The 13,851-nt window shown below is 36.9% G+C and overlaps 1 protein-coding gene across 1 annotated transcript in view; it reads right to left on the bottom strand.

Annotated features, from left to right (window-relative positions):
- Positions 1-10,782, bottom strand: part of LOC127956567 (uncharacterized) — a 355,838-nt gene extending 345,056 nt beyond the window's left edge. Inside the window, exons 1-2 of the mRNA XM_052554600.1 lie at positions 10,666-10,782; positions 10,154-10,468 (exon numbers count right to left, since the gene is read on the bottom strand). Of these exons, the coding sequence (XP_052410560.1) occupies positions 10,154-10,468; positions 10,666-10,735 (385 nt within the window). The 5' untranslated portion in view covers positions 10,736-10,782. The remainder of the gene's footprint in view (positions 1-10,153; positions 10,469-10,665) is intronic.
- Positions 10,783-13,851: the final 3,069 nt, after the last annotated feature.

Genomic DNA, 13,851 nt, shown 5'->3' with positions numbered 1-13,851 from the left:
AATAAACACTTTATTCAGGCTGGATTCATATTTAATCAAACCGTAAATAAATCTGTCCCATGTCCAGCCATGTCAGCATCTGAAAATGTAAACCGGGAATTGTTTAATTTTAAACCGATTTCAGTTTCAGAAGTTCATAAAGCCCTCAGAGACATTGATCACAAAAAGTCAGCAGGTACAGATAATCTGGATCCCTTTCTGTTAAAAGTGGCAGCTGATATTATTGCTGAGCCCATAGCGCATATTTTTAATTTGAGTCTTCTTTCTAACTCCATTCCTAAAAGTTGGAAGGCAGCCTATGTTCTCCCTTTACATAAAGGTGGAGACCCATCAGAATTGAATAATTACCGTCCAATATCAAAACTTTCTGTTTTGTCAAAGATCTTGGAATCATTTGTGAATGTACAGTTAAAACAGTATTTGACTGACAAAAATATTTTAAATAATTTTCAGTCAGGGTTCAGAAGTGGCCATAGCACTATCACTGCTGCTACATTAGTGACAAATGATATTATTGGGGCCTTAGATAAGAAGCAACATTCTGCTGCATTATTTGTTGATCTTTCTAAGGCATTTGATTCGGTTGATCATGGATTGTTATTGACCAAACTACGTTCAATTGGTTTAAGTGAGAAGGCTGTTGCATGGTTCCAGAATTATTTGGTAGATCGTATTCAATGTGTTTATGCTGAGGGTTATAAATCTGATTTTCTTGAGATAACTAAAGGTGTCCCTCAAGGATCAATCTTAGGACCCATTTTGTTTTCAATTTTTATAAATGATTTGGATAGAGATGTTCAAGCCAAATTACATTTATACGCTGATGATACAGTGGTTTACACCCAGGCTTCCACCATTTCAGTAGCAGTGCAGGAACTTCAGACTGCATTTCAGGCATTGCAATAAACATTATTGAGTCTAAAATTGGTTTTAAATACACAGAAAACAAAGTTTATGGTCTTCTCAAAAGCTCGAGCACAGCTACTCGACAATTGTGGCATTTTGTCATTAGATGGGAAATCAATTGAAAGAGTGTCTTCATATAAGTACTTGGGGATATGGATAGATGATAAGCTTTCCTTCAATGAACATATTACTGCTTTAGTTAAGAAACTTAAAGTCAAGCTTGGCTTCTATTACAGAAACAAATCTTGCTTTACTTTTAGTGCTAGAAAGAAACTTGTGGAAGCTACTTTTCTGCCTGTAATTGATTATGGAGATATATTGTACATGCATGCTGCATTTTCCATCCTGCGTCATGTAGATTCAGTTTACCATGCATCACTACGATTCATAACAAATACAAAGTCCCTTACCCATCACTGCATTCTTTATGATTTAGTTGGTTGGACATCACTTAAAATTTGTAGACAACAGCACTGGTATATCTTTATTTATAAAGCTATACTTGGCAAATTTCCACTGTACCTCTGTAACCTCCTCTCTGTTTGCTCTGGTACCTATCAGCTACGCTCCTCAAAGTGGTTGCTTTTTAATGTGCCACGAGTTATAACTGAATTGGGAAAAACTGCCTTTTCTTATTTAGCACCTTGGGGGTGGAATAATCTACAAAAAGAGCTAAAGTTAGAAACCCTTATGTCCTTAAATGAATTTAAAACTACTATAAAGAGTGTTGTGATGGAGACATGTTCTTGTTTTTCTTAAGAGTCTCATTGTGTTTTATATTTTTATTTTTAATATTTTGTACTTCTTTTATTGTTAAAATGTACTTTAGTGTTTGTTATGTATGCATTTGTTGTGATTTGGCTGCTACCTTGGTCAGGTCTCTCTTGTAAAAGAGATTCTGAATCTCAATGGGACCTCCTGGTTAAATAAAGGTATAATAATAAAAAAAAATATATATATATATATATAAAATAGGCTATATTACATATTGTAATATTATATAATGTTTTGCGCTATCTGTCATGCCCACTGAAGGCTTGCTGAAGTGAGCTGCTATGACTACTAACATACCCTGAAAGTTACCTCCGTTTTTGGAACCGAAATTTGAGGTTATCCGCTTACTCTTAAAGATACCGAGTACGTCACATAACCTGCTTTCTGGAATACCCCCCAGGTGACGAGGGAGCTGTTGATGTTGTCAGACCATATGCCAGTAAAGATGTTGACAGACCAAATGCCAGTAAAAACTAATCTTCCTCTCCTGTCAGCCGTTATATTGTGTTCTGCAAATGCAGTGGCGCATGCTGTATTATACTAAAGCACAAATGAAACTATGACTATGAGCATGCAGTGTCGTAGTTATGGCATCAGTTAATTCATAAAGTTACCAAAAAGTTCATTTAAGCTGCCCTAAACTGTGCAGGCAAGTATTTGATATAGGAGTCAGATTTAAGAGCATGTCTCTGAAATGCAGCAGTTTTCGATGCCTGGAGCAATTCCAGCATTCTCTCCTTCGTCAAACACACCCGATTTAACTCAGCTCATTATTAGTAGAGACCTGAAGTGGGTCAGAATATGTAAAGAGTTGTGAGAAAATACGCAGCAGCAGCTCTTAAAGCAGCCAAAACATGACTGTGAGTCTGCTAACCTGTAAGCGAATTAGCATTTTAGCACTTCCTGTTCCATAGTCCATAGATGTTATGAATGGGAGTTTGATTAAATAATTAAATTAAAAAAATTTATTCGGTCACACTTTATTTTAGGGTCCAATTCACACTATTAACTAACCATTAACTATAACTTTTGCCTCAATTAACTCCTTATTTGATGCTTACTTATAGTTTATAAGGTAGTTGTTAAGTTTAGGGAATTGGGTAGGATTATGGATGTCATGCATTATATGTACTTTATAAGCACTAATAAACAGCCAATATGTTAATAATAGACATGCTAATAAGCAGCTAGTTATCAGTGTGAATTGGACCCTATACTAAAGTGTTACCATTTATTCTAGGCCTACGACATAAAACACACCAGTTACACCCCATTCTTGATTTTTTTTTAAAGGGGTCATATGACGTTGTTAAATAGAACATTATTTTATGTATTTGGAGTAATGCAATGTGTTTATGCAGTTTAAGGTAAAAAAAAGAAAAAAAAAACATTATTTTCCACAAACTGTACATTATTGTTTCTCGTCTATGCCCCACCTTTCTGAAATGTTTACAAAGCTCATCGTTCTGAAAAGGTGTATGCTGATTGGCCGGTTATCCAGTGTGTTGTGCCAAATACCTCTAGTGTGAAAATGTAATGAGTGCCTAAAGCCACTTTAAAATCAAATGTAGACAGCCACGTGAAGTTGTTAGAAGGATTTTCTAGAAGCAAGAATAAAATATAAAATTTTGTGTACTCACCATAAGAAAATCATAGCTGAAATGTGGTACTTTATTCACAAAAATAGGTTTAATCTTACCATATCTAAAAACTCGCTCACTCATTAATAGATTAAATGACTATAATTTAAGCACATTTTTTTTTTATCAAAGTATTCATATTAATCAAGGATTTATTGACTTTAAATGCAAGTTATTTTGAAATATACAGAAATACATGCTTTCATATGTCCTTTAGTTATGATTATTTCATTTATTCACTATACTATTTATTACTAACGCACTTCTCATTTCAGCTTTAGTTTGACTATTGTTTTGTATTTATTCCAGTTTATATGAAAAGGTTCATGCATGGATTAAAATTCATTTAGTAAGTCCTTTTCAATGAACATGTTAAAATAAGTTAGAAAAAGTTACTGGAAGCATAGTGTTGACATTGAAAGCGAGTGACCGTGGTGCTGTCGTCTAGCAGTGTTGCCAATTTTGGGATTTTATCACCAAATTTAGCTACTTCCCCATTGTAGCTGTGACATTTTTTATTTATTTATTTATTTTTTGCAACAATGAGCTATTTTAGCTATATTTAAATAAAACTAGCTATTTTTTATATTTTTTTTACTTGGCCACACCCTGATGTAGCGACAGCTGAAACCCATGTCTTGCATACGTCTGTGCGTAGTGGTTCTTGAAGCACTGACTCCAGCTGCATTCCACTTTTTGTGAATCTCCCCCACATTTCTGAATGGGTTTTGTTTCACAATCCTCTCCAGGGTGCGGTTATCCCTATTGCTTGTACAATTTTTTTCTACCACATCTTTTCCTTCCCTTCACCTCTCTATTAATGTGCTTGGACACAGAGCTCTGTGAACAGCCAGCCTCTTTTGCAATGACCTTTTGTGTCTTGCCCTCCTTGTGCAAGGTTTCAATGGTAGTCTTTTGGACAACTGTCAAGTCAGCAGTCTTCCCCATGATTGTGTAGCCTACAGAACTAGACTGAGAGACCATTTAAAGACTTTGCATGTGTTTTGAGTTAATTAGCTGATTAGAGTGTGGCACCAAGTGTCTTCAATATTGAACCTTTTCACAATATTCAAATTTTCTGAGATACTGAATTTGGGATTTTCCTTAGTTGTCATTAGTTGTTATAATCATCAAAATTTAAAGAAATAAACATTTGAAATATATCAGTATATGTGTAATGAATGAATATATTATACAAGTTTCACTTTTTGAATGGAATTAGTGAAATCAACTTTTTGATGATATTCTAATTATATGATAGGCTACACACTACTTACTCTGCAATGATCTGTCATTAGTCCTGTCCCCTTGCACGGCTAATGCTCCTTCGCATCACAATCAAATAAATCTCACTCCCTGATATTTTGTGATGTCATAATCTATTAAAACATTTATTTTGTATTATTATACACAATCCCTTACTTAAATTAGCCATGATATTACTATAGTAAATGTAAAGTAGGCTAGACAGGTTTTTCTTTTTGGCGTTTTTATTACCAATTATAGCCTATAACCACAGTTTTACTACAGATACCATAGTTAAACTATGGTTAATGAAGCAAAACATTGTTTTTACCAAGGTTTAAGTAGTAACCAATGACCATGTTTTTTTTTTCATATTTTATATACAAATTCTCACGTTATATATTTATTTTACAGCACGTATTTGTGAAAATGATTAGGCAGCCTCAGCACACAATACACAGAATAAAGCTGCGCATTTCAAGGCACTTCAGTGGACCTGCTTTGTCAATGTTACAAATACTTTTAATATATCAATAATAAAGTACGACAGGCTTTTACTAAAGTCATTATCACTCTTAAAATTAAGCAAAACATAACGTAAAATGTTTACTTTTCACAAGCTGTTTCGTCCTCTTATAGGCTTGTACTTGGCATTCTTTATCCATTTTGTTGAGTCGTTTGTCCAGTCACAGATACTGTACGGACAGTCTGATCCAATACAGCTTAGTTTTTATGCCCATGTTGCTCTGTCGAGCGGCAGAAATGATTTCATGTAGGCCACTCTGAGTTTACACCATGCATTTCCAATGAGGGGAAAAGAACTGGTATCCCCCATGTTTTGTGTTTAAAGAATAGTGTTAAAGTGAACAAAATATTGGTAATTCTAACCTTGCGCCAATTGTTTTGATTAGAATACATCACATTCGGTCAGGCGGTCGCATATGGTCTAGCCGCAGAAGTTCAAATATTTGAACGCATCCGAAGCTCAAATCGGATCCGAAATTTGTGCATACGCATTGGCACCAGATGGGTACACTGGTAGTCGGATGGAAAGGCCAAGAATGCTTGACCGGTAGGGCTCTTGCAGCCTTTGACGAGAGTTCAATACTCGCGCACGGACGGGTAAGCAACGCTGTTAGTTGAAAGAAAACGTTCACTCGACCGGGAAAGCTCTTGAAGCATCTGACAGGAGTTTAATACTAACGGCATCAGACAGGTAAACTCCACCGGCAGTTTGTCAGAAAAGGCAAGGTTGCTCGACCTGAGAGGGAGTTCAATACTCAGAGCAATTTGAGTTGTCTAAAGGGGATGCTATGAGGATTACTTTGCATAGTTGTTTATCAAATCCAATAAGATGCTTCCAATAACATCAGAAAATCTTGGTTCGGCATGTATTCGAAGTTAAGCATACAACAGTGTACCCCAAATAAGTGCCATGAATCTGGATGCATGGGCATAGATTGAAAGCTGAGGTGATGTCAACTTTTGCCAGCCAAGTGCTAAGACGCAATACTTCTCTCTCTCTCTCTCCATATTTATTGCATGATCATTATTCTGCGGTTGGGAGAGAGAATTCATCAAGAGCAATCGAGGTGATTATGCTTGAAAATGGCAAATTATATGGAGCTGACAGATCGATTATTAGTTTCTTTTCCCAGAAATTTCAGATTAGCCACTCCAGTGGGCTAATGAGAAACCGAAAGGCAGGGCTTCAAAAATTCTGATCATAAACCCTTCTTTGATTCATGCCACCTATGGGGAAAGATGAACAGATTATGTCAGTGAAATAGCTGAACGTAAAGAAAAATGGCAACATTTGATGTCCACATTCAAGGATTTATGATTGCTATAGCATGCCTGTCATAAAGAATTGTCCAAATATTAAAGATTGTGTACATTTGAATGAAATGTTTAGCCAAACGAGGACCAGATTGTACAGTGACATGTAGAAACTATTTTTGGGATGTTGGTCCCCTTTGAAGGCTTTTGATATAATGTTCATGTACATTTATATTGTTTGCGATGCATTATGTTAAGTTTGTTCAATGGAACAGTGTAATTAATTGTTTTTCATACTTCACTTAAACCAATCACCATTGCCTCATTGCTATAATAATGCAATTTTAAAGGCTATTGTTTGATTAGGTCTCTCTCTCTCTCTCTCTCTCTCTCTCTCTCTCTCTCTCTCTCTCTCTCTCTCTCTCTCTCTCTCTATATATATATATATATATATATATATATATATATATATATATATATATATATTTAACATCAATAGATATTATATTTATATGATTAATCAGAATAATCCATGGAAAACTCTGAACCATTGGAGGTTTCTCCAAGGCAATGGCATTTTGTGTAACAGGCAGTGATATTGCTATAAAATAAATTCTGATTTTAAATGAAGTAGAGAGCTGTGAGGCAGATGAGTAGGGGCTGTGATTGTCCGGGGAGGCAGCTTCCTCCTGCTTAAAAGCAACCTCTGTGGCTTGGGGTGGGAAACTGAAGCCAGTGTTGTTACCAATTTAGCCATTTGTTGTTTAGATTTAGCTGGGATTTTTGACTACCTTAATGACTATTAGAAGTTCAAAGATATGCATTTTCCTCTTAACCACACAAAGAAGCAAGTACTGAAAAGTTAGCCAGCGCAGCACATTGGCTAGAGGTGCCTAGAAATACTCACGTCACATGTGAATTAGGTTGCTAGTTCCATTTGATCATTAATTGCACTAATTGGTTGTTTAATCGTTTACTTGTGGTAAACCCAGACTGTATAAAAACATTATGCACCTATAATTGTTGATCATTCAGGTACATTGTTGGTTTCATTTTCTCACAACTCAATCTTTCTATCCATTATCTGAGTGAAGTGTAATTTAAAATACAGGAAAAAATGCTAGCGAAAATGTATATTTTTTCTCTCTCTCTACGCCATTGCGACATATAATAAATAAATATGAAATAACATCAAGATCCTTGAGTCAAGGTGTCGTTTAGCAACTTCGGCGACCAATGACAACTTTTTAGCAATTTACCTAAAAATGTATTTGCAACATGGCCTGTGGCGCTAGCACAAGGACTTGTTGCCCAGCTGCATATGACGCTGCGGCCGGAAGAGCTGTGGTAAAAAGGTTGAGTCGAAGTGGGAAGTGGTGAGATCGGTGGTCGGTGATGCGACCCAGGCTCGATGGAAGCCTGCCACTACGACCCATTGCCTAGAGACAGCTGGATCTCTTGAGTTAAAGCTCTTGTGTGTTCAATTATTTTGGAGCAAGGACCCCCATGAGGAACCATACCGCCGAAGATAAATTGTGTTCAATAAACTCAAGTAACTTACCAAAGTGGTCCTCTCTGAACTGTATTTGTGTTAAACATTACACATATGAACATATATTTAGACAAAGTGACAAACTTTTCCATCCCACGAACCACCTAGACAAGTGCAATCTATTTCACGACTCACCAAAATATTTGAGAAACAAAAAACGGTTGACATTACTTTAAGCCTAATCTTACTTTAAAGTTTGATGACAGAAATTAAGTATTTAAGAAAAAGAACCATTTTATTTTAGAGTACTCTTGAAAAATTTCACTACTAATATTTAACTTTAAATATTTGTGTACAGACGCTAAAATATGTAGTGTCCGTGAAACAGGCTCACTCCAGGGAACTGTAATCTGCGCTGCTGTGCTTTGTTGCAGTAAATACACTCATGATCCTTCCGCCGAGAATGGAGCACTTTTTTTTTAGAAAAGCATAAGCCAAGCAGAACCATCTAAAACAGTTTGGAGATTAAAATAATTATATATATATATATTATAAATTAGAATAAACGTGTCTCGTTTAAAAAAAAAAAAAAAAAAAAAGAGAAAAAACTGGATGACATTTAGTTCAGGCAGAAATTCATTTTTGTGATGGTTAAATAAACACCTTAAGGTGAGCACCTGTTATGTATTTAAAGGTGTTCCTCACTTATTGAGATTGTGCCTGATGAAGACCTGAGGGTCGAAACGTTGCCTTGTAAATAATTAAATACACTTTTGTATGGAGCAGTATTTTTCAGTGTGCAGACTGCATTTTTGTATTTATTGATTGCATATCCTGTTGTCTTGCACCTGGCCCAAATTTGGGTTCATGTGATGTGCACACCACTTCTGTGTGTTCTAAATAAATACTCAGCAATATCTACAAAATATTTCTGAACATTATTGGCAAAATTTTCTCTAAACAGAGATGATATGTCTAGGAATTATTGCGAACTTTTGTACATTTTGTTATGTGGAAATGTTTAAATCTTGTATTATTACAATTAACCCTGCGTTTGTGCCCTGCTCACCCTGTACATATGAAATGCTTTTTACAAACCGTTTCCCGAACGAAAAAAAGTGCAGAGTTCAAATGGACGATAGAAATTAATGAACATGGCCTACCTGAAACCGTTTTCGTAACATTTGAATTTTCTGGTGTATGCAGTCTCATGCAGAATATAGTGTATTGAAGTTAGCAATTTTTTTCTCTTTTAATAATGCGGATCGATTGAACCTTTAAATGACATTGCTCTGAGACCTTCACTGTTATTATAACTCTTGCATACCCGCGCTTCAAAACACGCAATGCACGTGGACTTTTTGTACTATTGTAATTCGAAAATCACACTGAGGATATTGCAGTTCGTTATTAATGTTGGTGGGCTATATCGTTGTGACGAGTGGGTTCCCGGTTCCCGCCTCCTTCTTCCCGTTATTGTGAAGTTTTTAACGTGTTACACTTCTGCCGAAGCCCGGGAGGAAGGAGGGATGTGCTGCCTAAGATCCTTAGCCGCTAGGGTGGATCCGCGGTGCCATTGAGCAGGGCGAAGGAGTCTGCTGCCGAGGATGCTCGAGGCGGTGGGCTGGAGTGAGTTGCCCACCGGCCCACCGCCTCGAAGACTCCTTCGGGGAGGAAGCGGGAACCGGTGGACAACCAAACAAAGTTTTAGTAACCAAATAAACACAAAACAGCGTGACAGCCCCTCGTGGATGACTGCCGCGGACAAAGAAAAAACAAACACAAAATAAAGCCCAGGCCTGGTCCTCTCTCGTCCTTCACTGTTGTCGCTCCTCTTTTGTATCCTTCCGATATCCTCCGTGGTTCTTGAAACCGGTGAGTGGAGCAGGTGTCGCTCATTTCCCAATCACTCCACCGGCCTCGCTCCGTTCCCATGGCTCTCGGCCACGCCTAACTCATCACATTCGTGCAGCCCTAGACTGAACTATGTGAGTGTGTGAAATGCAAATTTAGATGCAGCCAAGTGACTTTGTGCGACCCACCTTGTATTATTCTGTGACCCACAAGTGGGTCTCGACCCACAGTTTGAAAACCCCTGCAATAGGCTATACACTATCACACAATTGCCTTGTCGGTACTGTTAAATATTATTATTATTATTATTATTTTTTACCATGTTCTTATTTTTGTGCACATTGTGCGCATCAGTCTAAAATGTTGTAAACTGTGACATTGAGTGGCTGTTCATACTTTAGATAAAATATGAATAGCAAAACTCAGGTGTCTCATGTGTCAGCCACAAGTGTGCAAATGTTACCTGAGCAGATGACTCCAGCATCTTTAGAATGATCACAGTCACCTTCTTCCCATCCTCCTGTTAAACAGTCCTTAAGTGTGGATTCTGAACCAACACATCTGAAAAAATCCGTCCAGACTGGTCCTGATCCTTGTCCAAAGTGTGCATTACCCAAGGCATCTACAGGTTCTCCACAGTCCAGCTCTCTACACACCACTGCAGCATCAGCCAAATCCCAGGCAACATCACACACTGTTCCCCACTGACCTCTGTGATGAACCTCTACTCGACCAGCACAACGACTGTGACCACCAACCAACCTCACATTCACACGGTCTAATATTTGAAACAAATGAGAAAGGCGTATTGTGAATGAATAATAATAAATACTATTGTCATCTAAAAAGCTACAATCAAACATCTTGTAGCAAAAAAATCTAAAGTTTTTTAAATCCCACAATATTCTGATCAATTACAGAACGTAACATTTCTTCATCCCTCTCTATGTTGTTGTATTTAATTTGTGTACTTACCAGCTGTGATGAGTATTGTAACTGCAGACAGTAAAATGAACATCAGGTATCTTCCCATCATCCGCAACATGATTAATTCAACACCCAGAACAAGCTTCTTCGCTCTGATAATGCAGAAGTACAGGCATCCTCTCAGCCCCCTTAATGAGAGAGAAAGAGGCCCAACACCCTCCAATCACACTCGCTATTACCTTATTAGACACAACAGAGGAAATCATCAAACAGCTTCAGTGACAAATCAGAGGATACTTTTTTTATTTTCTCCATATACAGTATATCAAAACTGTCAGTGAACTCCTCCTCCACACACATCAAGACCTCAGTGAGGGGAGGCACTCACATGCACAAACACATTTTTGATTTACAGGAGACAGGAAACTCTCCAGTTTATTTACAGCATCAAAGCCAAACACCTGCTAAGACAAGATAAAAGCACTGATAACAAACTGAAAATGTCCCAAATTAGTGTATACAAATATCATATCATAAACTCAACTCTGTAAAATTATAAAAGGGCATTATTTTGAGTAAATAAAGGCTTAACTTTGTATAAGACTTAATAAACTATGAGTTAAATGTTGTGAAACCTCAACATCTGTCAAAATTATTCCTGTAACTAATGTCAAATTTAATTCCATATTTTTTTTTTTGATGGCCCAAATAAATCATAACTGTCATTCAATGGTGATCATGTTCTTCACCTTGTGACCAGTAGAGAGAATCAGTTTGCATCTGTACATTTCTGCTATACCACCTTGTATTGTACATTGATACTTCCAGAATAGTGTTGCCACCATCTAAAATTTTACATTTGAACAAAGCAATAATAATTTAATTTCAATAAGGACCACTTCCGTCAGGTATATTTATGACAATTAAATTGCATACTGTTAGTGTTGGCGGTATAGTTATGTTCTGGGCAAAAAGTTATGTTCTCTACACACCAGTCCATGCAGCCATGCTTGGACAGAGTGGGGAGAGCAGCAAGACAAAAACCCCCCTGGGGTACAGAACAGAACCATTATAAGCATAATTACAATTAAGAATTACATGAGTTGTAAACGAAACATGACAGAGACTGCTTCCAATGAAGTGACTGTAAAGAAAGAAAGTTAGATCGGATTACAGGTTCAGTTGGTGGAGTTGGGGTTGGAGGAGGGAGTTAACTGAAAGCAGCGATGCAACGGAAAAGACGCTGAATAATGGGAATTTAAATAGACGCAAGGTGATAAGTGTCAACACTGGATTGGTACACGTCAGGAACAGCTGACTGTCGGCTGATGCAAGCGTGACTAACATGGCCTGCCTGAACTAACGCGATGTTGAATTAATGCATGAGTGTATTTTTGCATGAGAAAAAAAAATCTGGTTATGAGTGTATCAGTGGTATCTCACCCATTAAAAAAAGATGAATGAGAAAATAATGTATTATGACTAATTAAAATGTAAAATAACATTACATAGAAAACAAAACTGACTGTGTCTGGTTTACATGTCAGTCAGACTGTCTCTCTACGTGTTAGTGGTTCTTATCCGGAATATTTTATAACATGACTTTTGCATCTTTAGTCAAAGTTCAGTCTACATGATACTACTGTAGATATAGTGTCAAAGCTACTGAGAAAAAAGTCCAAATATAATGCTTGCCACATTTAGTGAACATAAATTATTTTTCTTGTAGAAGTAATGGACTACAATTGAAATACACGTTTAGAAGGATGATAAATCTATACAAATACCTGTTATCAGTGATTTGATCTTTTGGAGTGGCATCATCAGTTCTCAGATGTGTCATCTACACATAAAAATACACCTATAATATTATTTCTGTTCAATATAATTACAAACACAAAAAGAATTTAAGATTGTTTAAAAATGAAACATTTTACAAATGCATTATGTGTTTAAAAATGCCAAAATACAACTAGGTAACATTACAAGATTTAATTAAAAGACAAATGTGTGCCAGCAACAGTCAGCTAGCAACAATTGCTTAATATATATCTTAAAATAAATTAGGTTATTCATATTTCAAATTTAAAACACTTTAAATGAGAACAAGAGTGGAAATAAAACATGAAAAAATAGACACCATGTAAAAAGTAAAGAAATAAATCTATAAATCAGGAAGTTCGTCATCATACATGATTGTTGTCTAAATAAAATAATAAAAACATATGTCTCAATAAACTTTAAATAAACTCCTCATCACTCTGTTCTGCTGAATCAGTATAAGCAGTGGCACTAAGAGCAGTAAGAGCACAAGAGAGTTTGTGGAGGAGAGACTGATGTTGAGCGCACTGGAGGAGAAACTGGAGGAGAAGCTGATGTTGTTGTGGCAGGAGTAGAGGACACTGACACATCTGGCAAAACAGACACAAACAAATTCATAATAATGAGCACTGGCCCTCCCCTCTACTCAGTCTGAGAGGAACATGTTCTAAAACACACAAATGACCCAGCACTGAGCAGCTTCAGCACAACATTCACAACAATATAATATATAAAACTGAAGATATTATTTTTATTGCAAATTAGTTTATATACCACATAAAATTGGCATTTAATGAAATATGACTACTGTGACCATATGTGACCCTGTACCACAAAACCAGTCTTAATTTGCTGCTATATTTGCAGCAATAGCAAAGAAAAAAAATGTATGGGTCAAAATTATTGATTTTTCTGTTATGCCAAAAATCATTAAGTAAAGATCATGTTCCATGAAAACATTTTGTAAATTTCCTACATAGGGCTGTAGTACTCGAGTCCGGTCTTGGACTCGAGTCCGGACTCGAGACATTTTTCTGTCGTCTCGGACTTGTCTCGGACTCGTTGAATTTGCACTCGGACTTGTCTCGGACTTGGCCATTGGACTCGCCAAGTCTTCTAGTTGGTCTCGACCGAGTCCAGCAAAAAAAAAAAAAAAAAAAAAAATGTCTCCTTCAAAACAAAACCACATTTGCATGATGTCGCGACTGAAACTGTGTGGAAAACGTCTCCGGTTACTATCGTAACCTCGGTTCCCTGAGAGGCGGGAACGAGACATTACGTCAGCTAAGACGTATATGGGAACTCTTCCCTTCTCCACTTTCACTGAAATCTTATTGGCTAACGCCAGCTGGGGACAGCTGGCCAATTGACGCGAAGCATGCAAATACTGGCGGGTAAGCGTGCAGTATAAAA

This window comes from Carassius gibelio, chromosome B4 (assembly GCF_023724105.1).
Source record: "Carassius gibelio isolate Cgi1373 ecotype wild population from Czech Republic chromosome B4, carGib1.2-hapl.c, whole genome shotgun sequence".
Classification (NCBI taxonomy): Eukaryota; Metazoa; Chordata; class Actinopteri; order Cypriniformes; family Cyprinidae; genus Carassius; species Carassius gibelio.
Note: the sequence above shows the minus strand (reverse complement) of the source record. Positions and strands in the feature narration are given on the sequence as shown.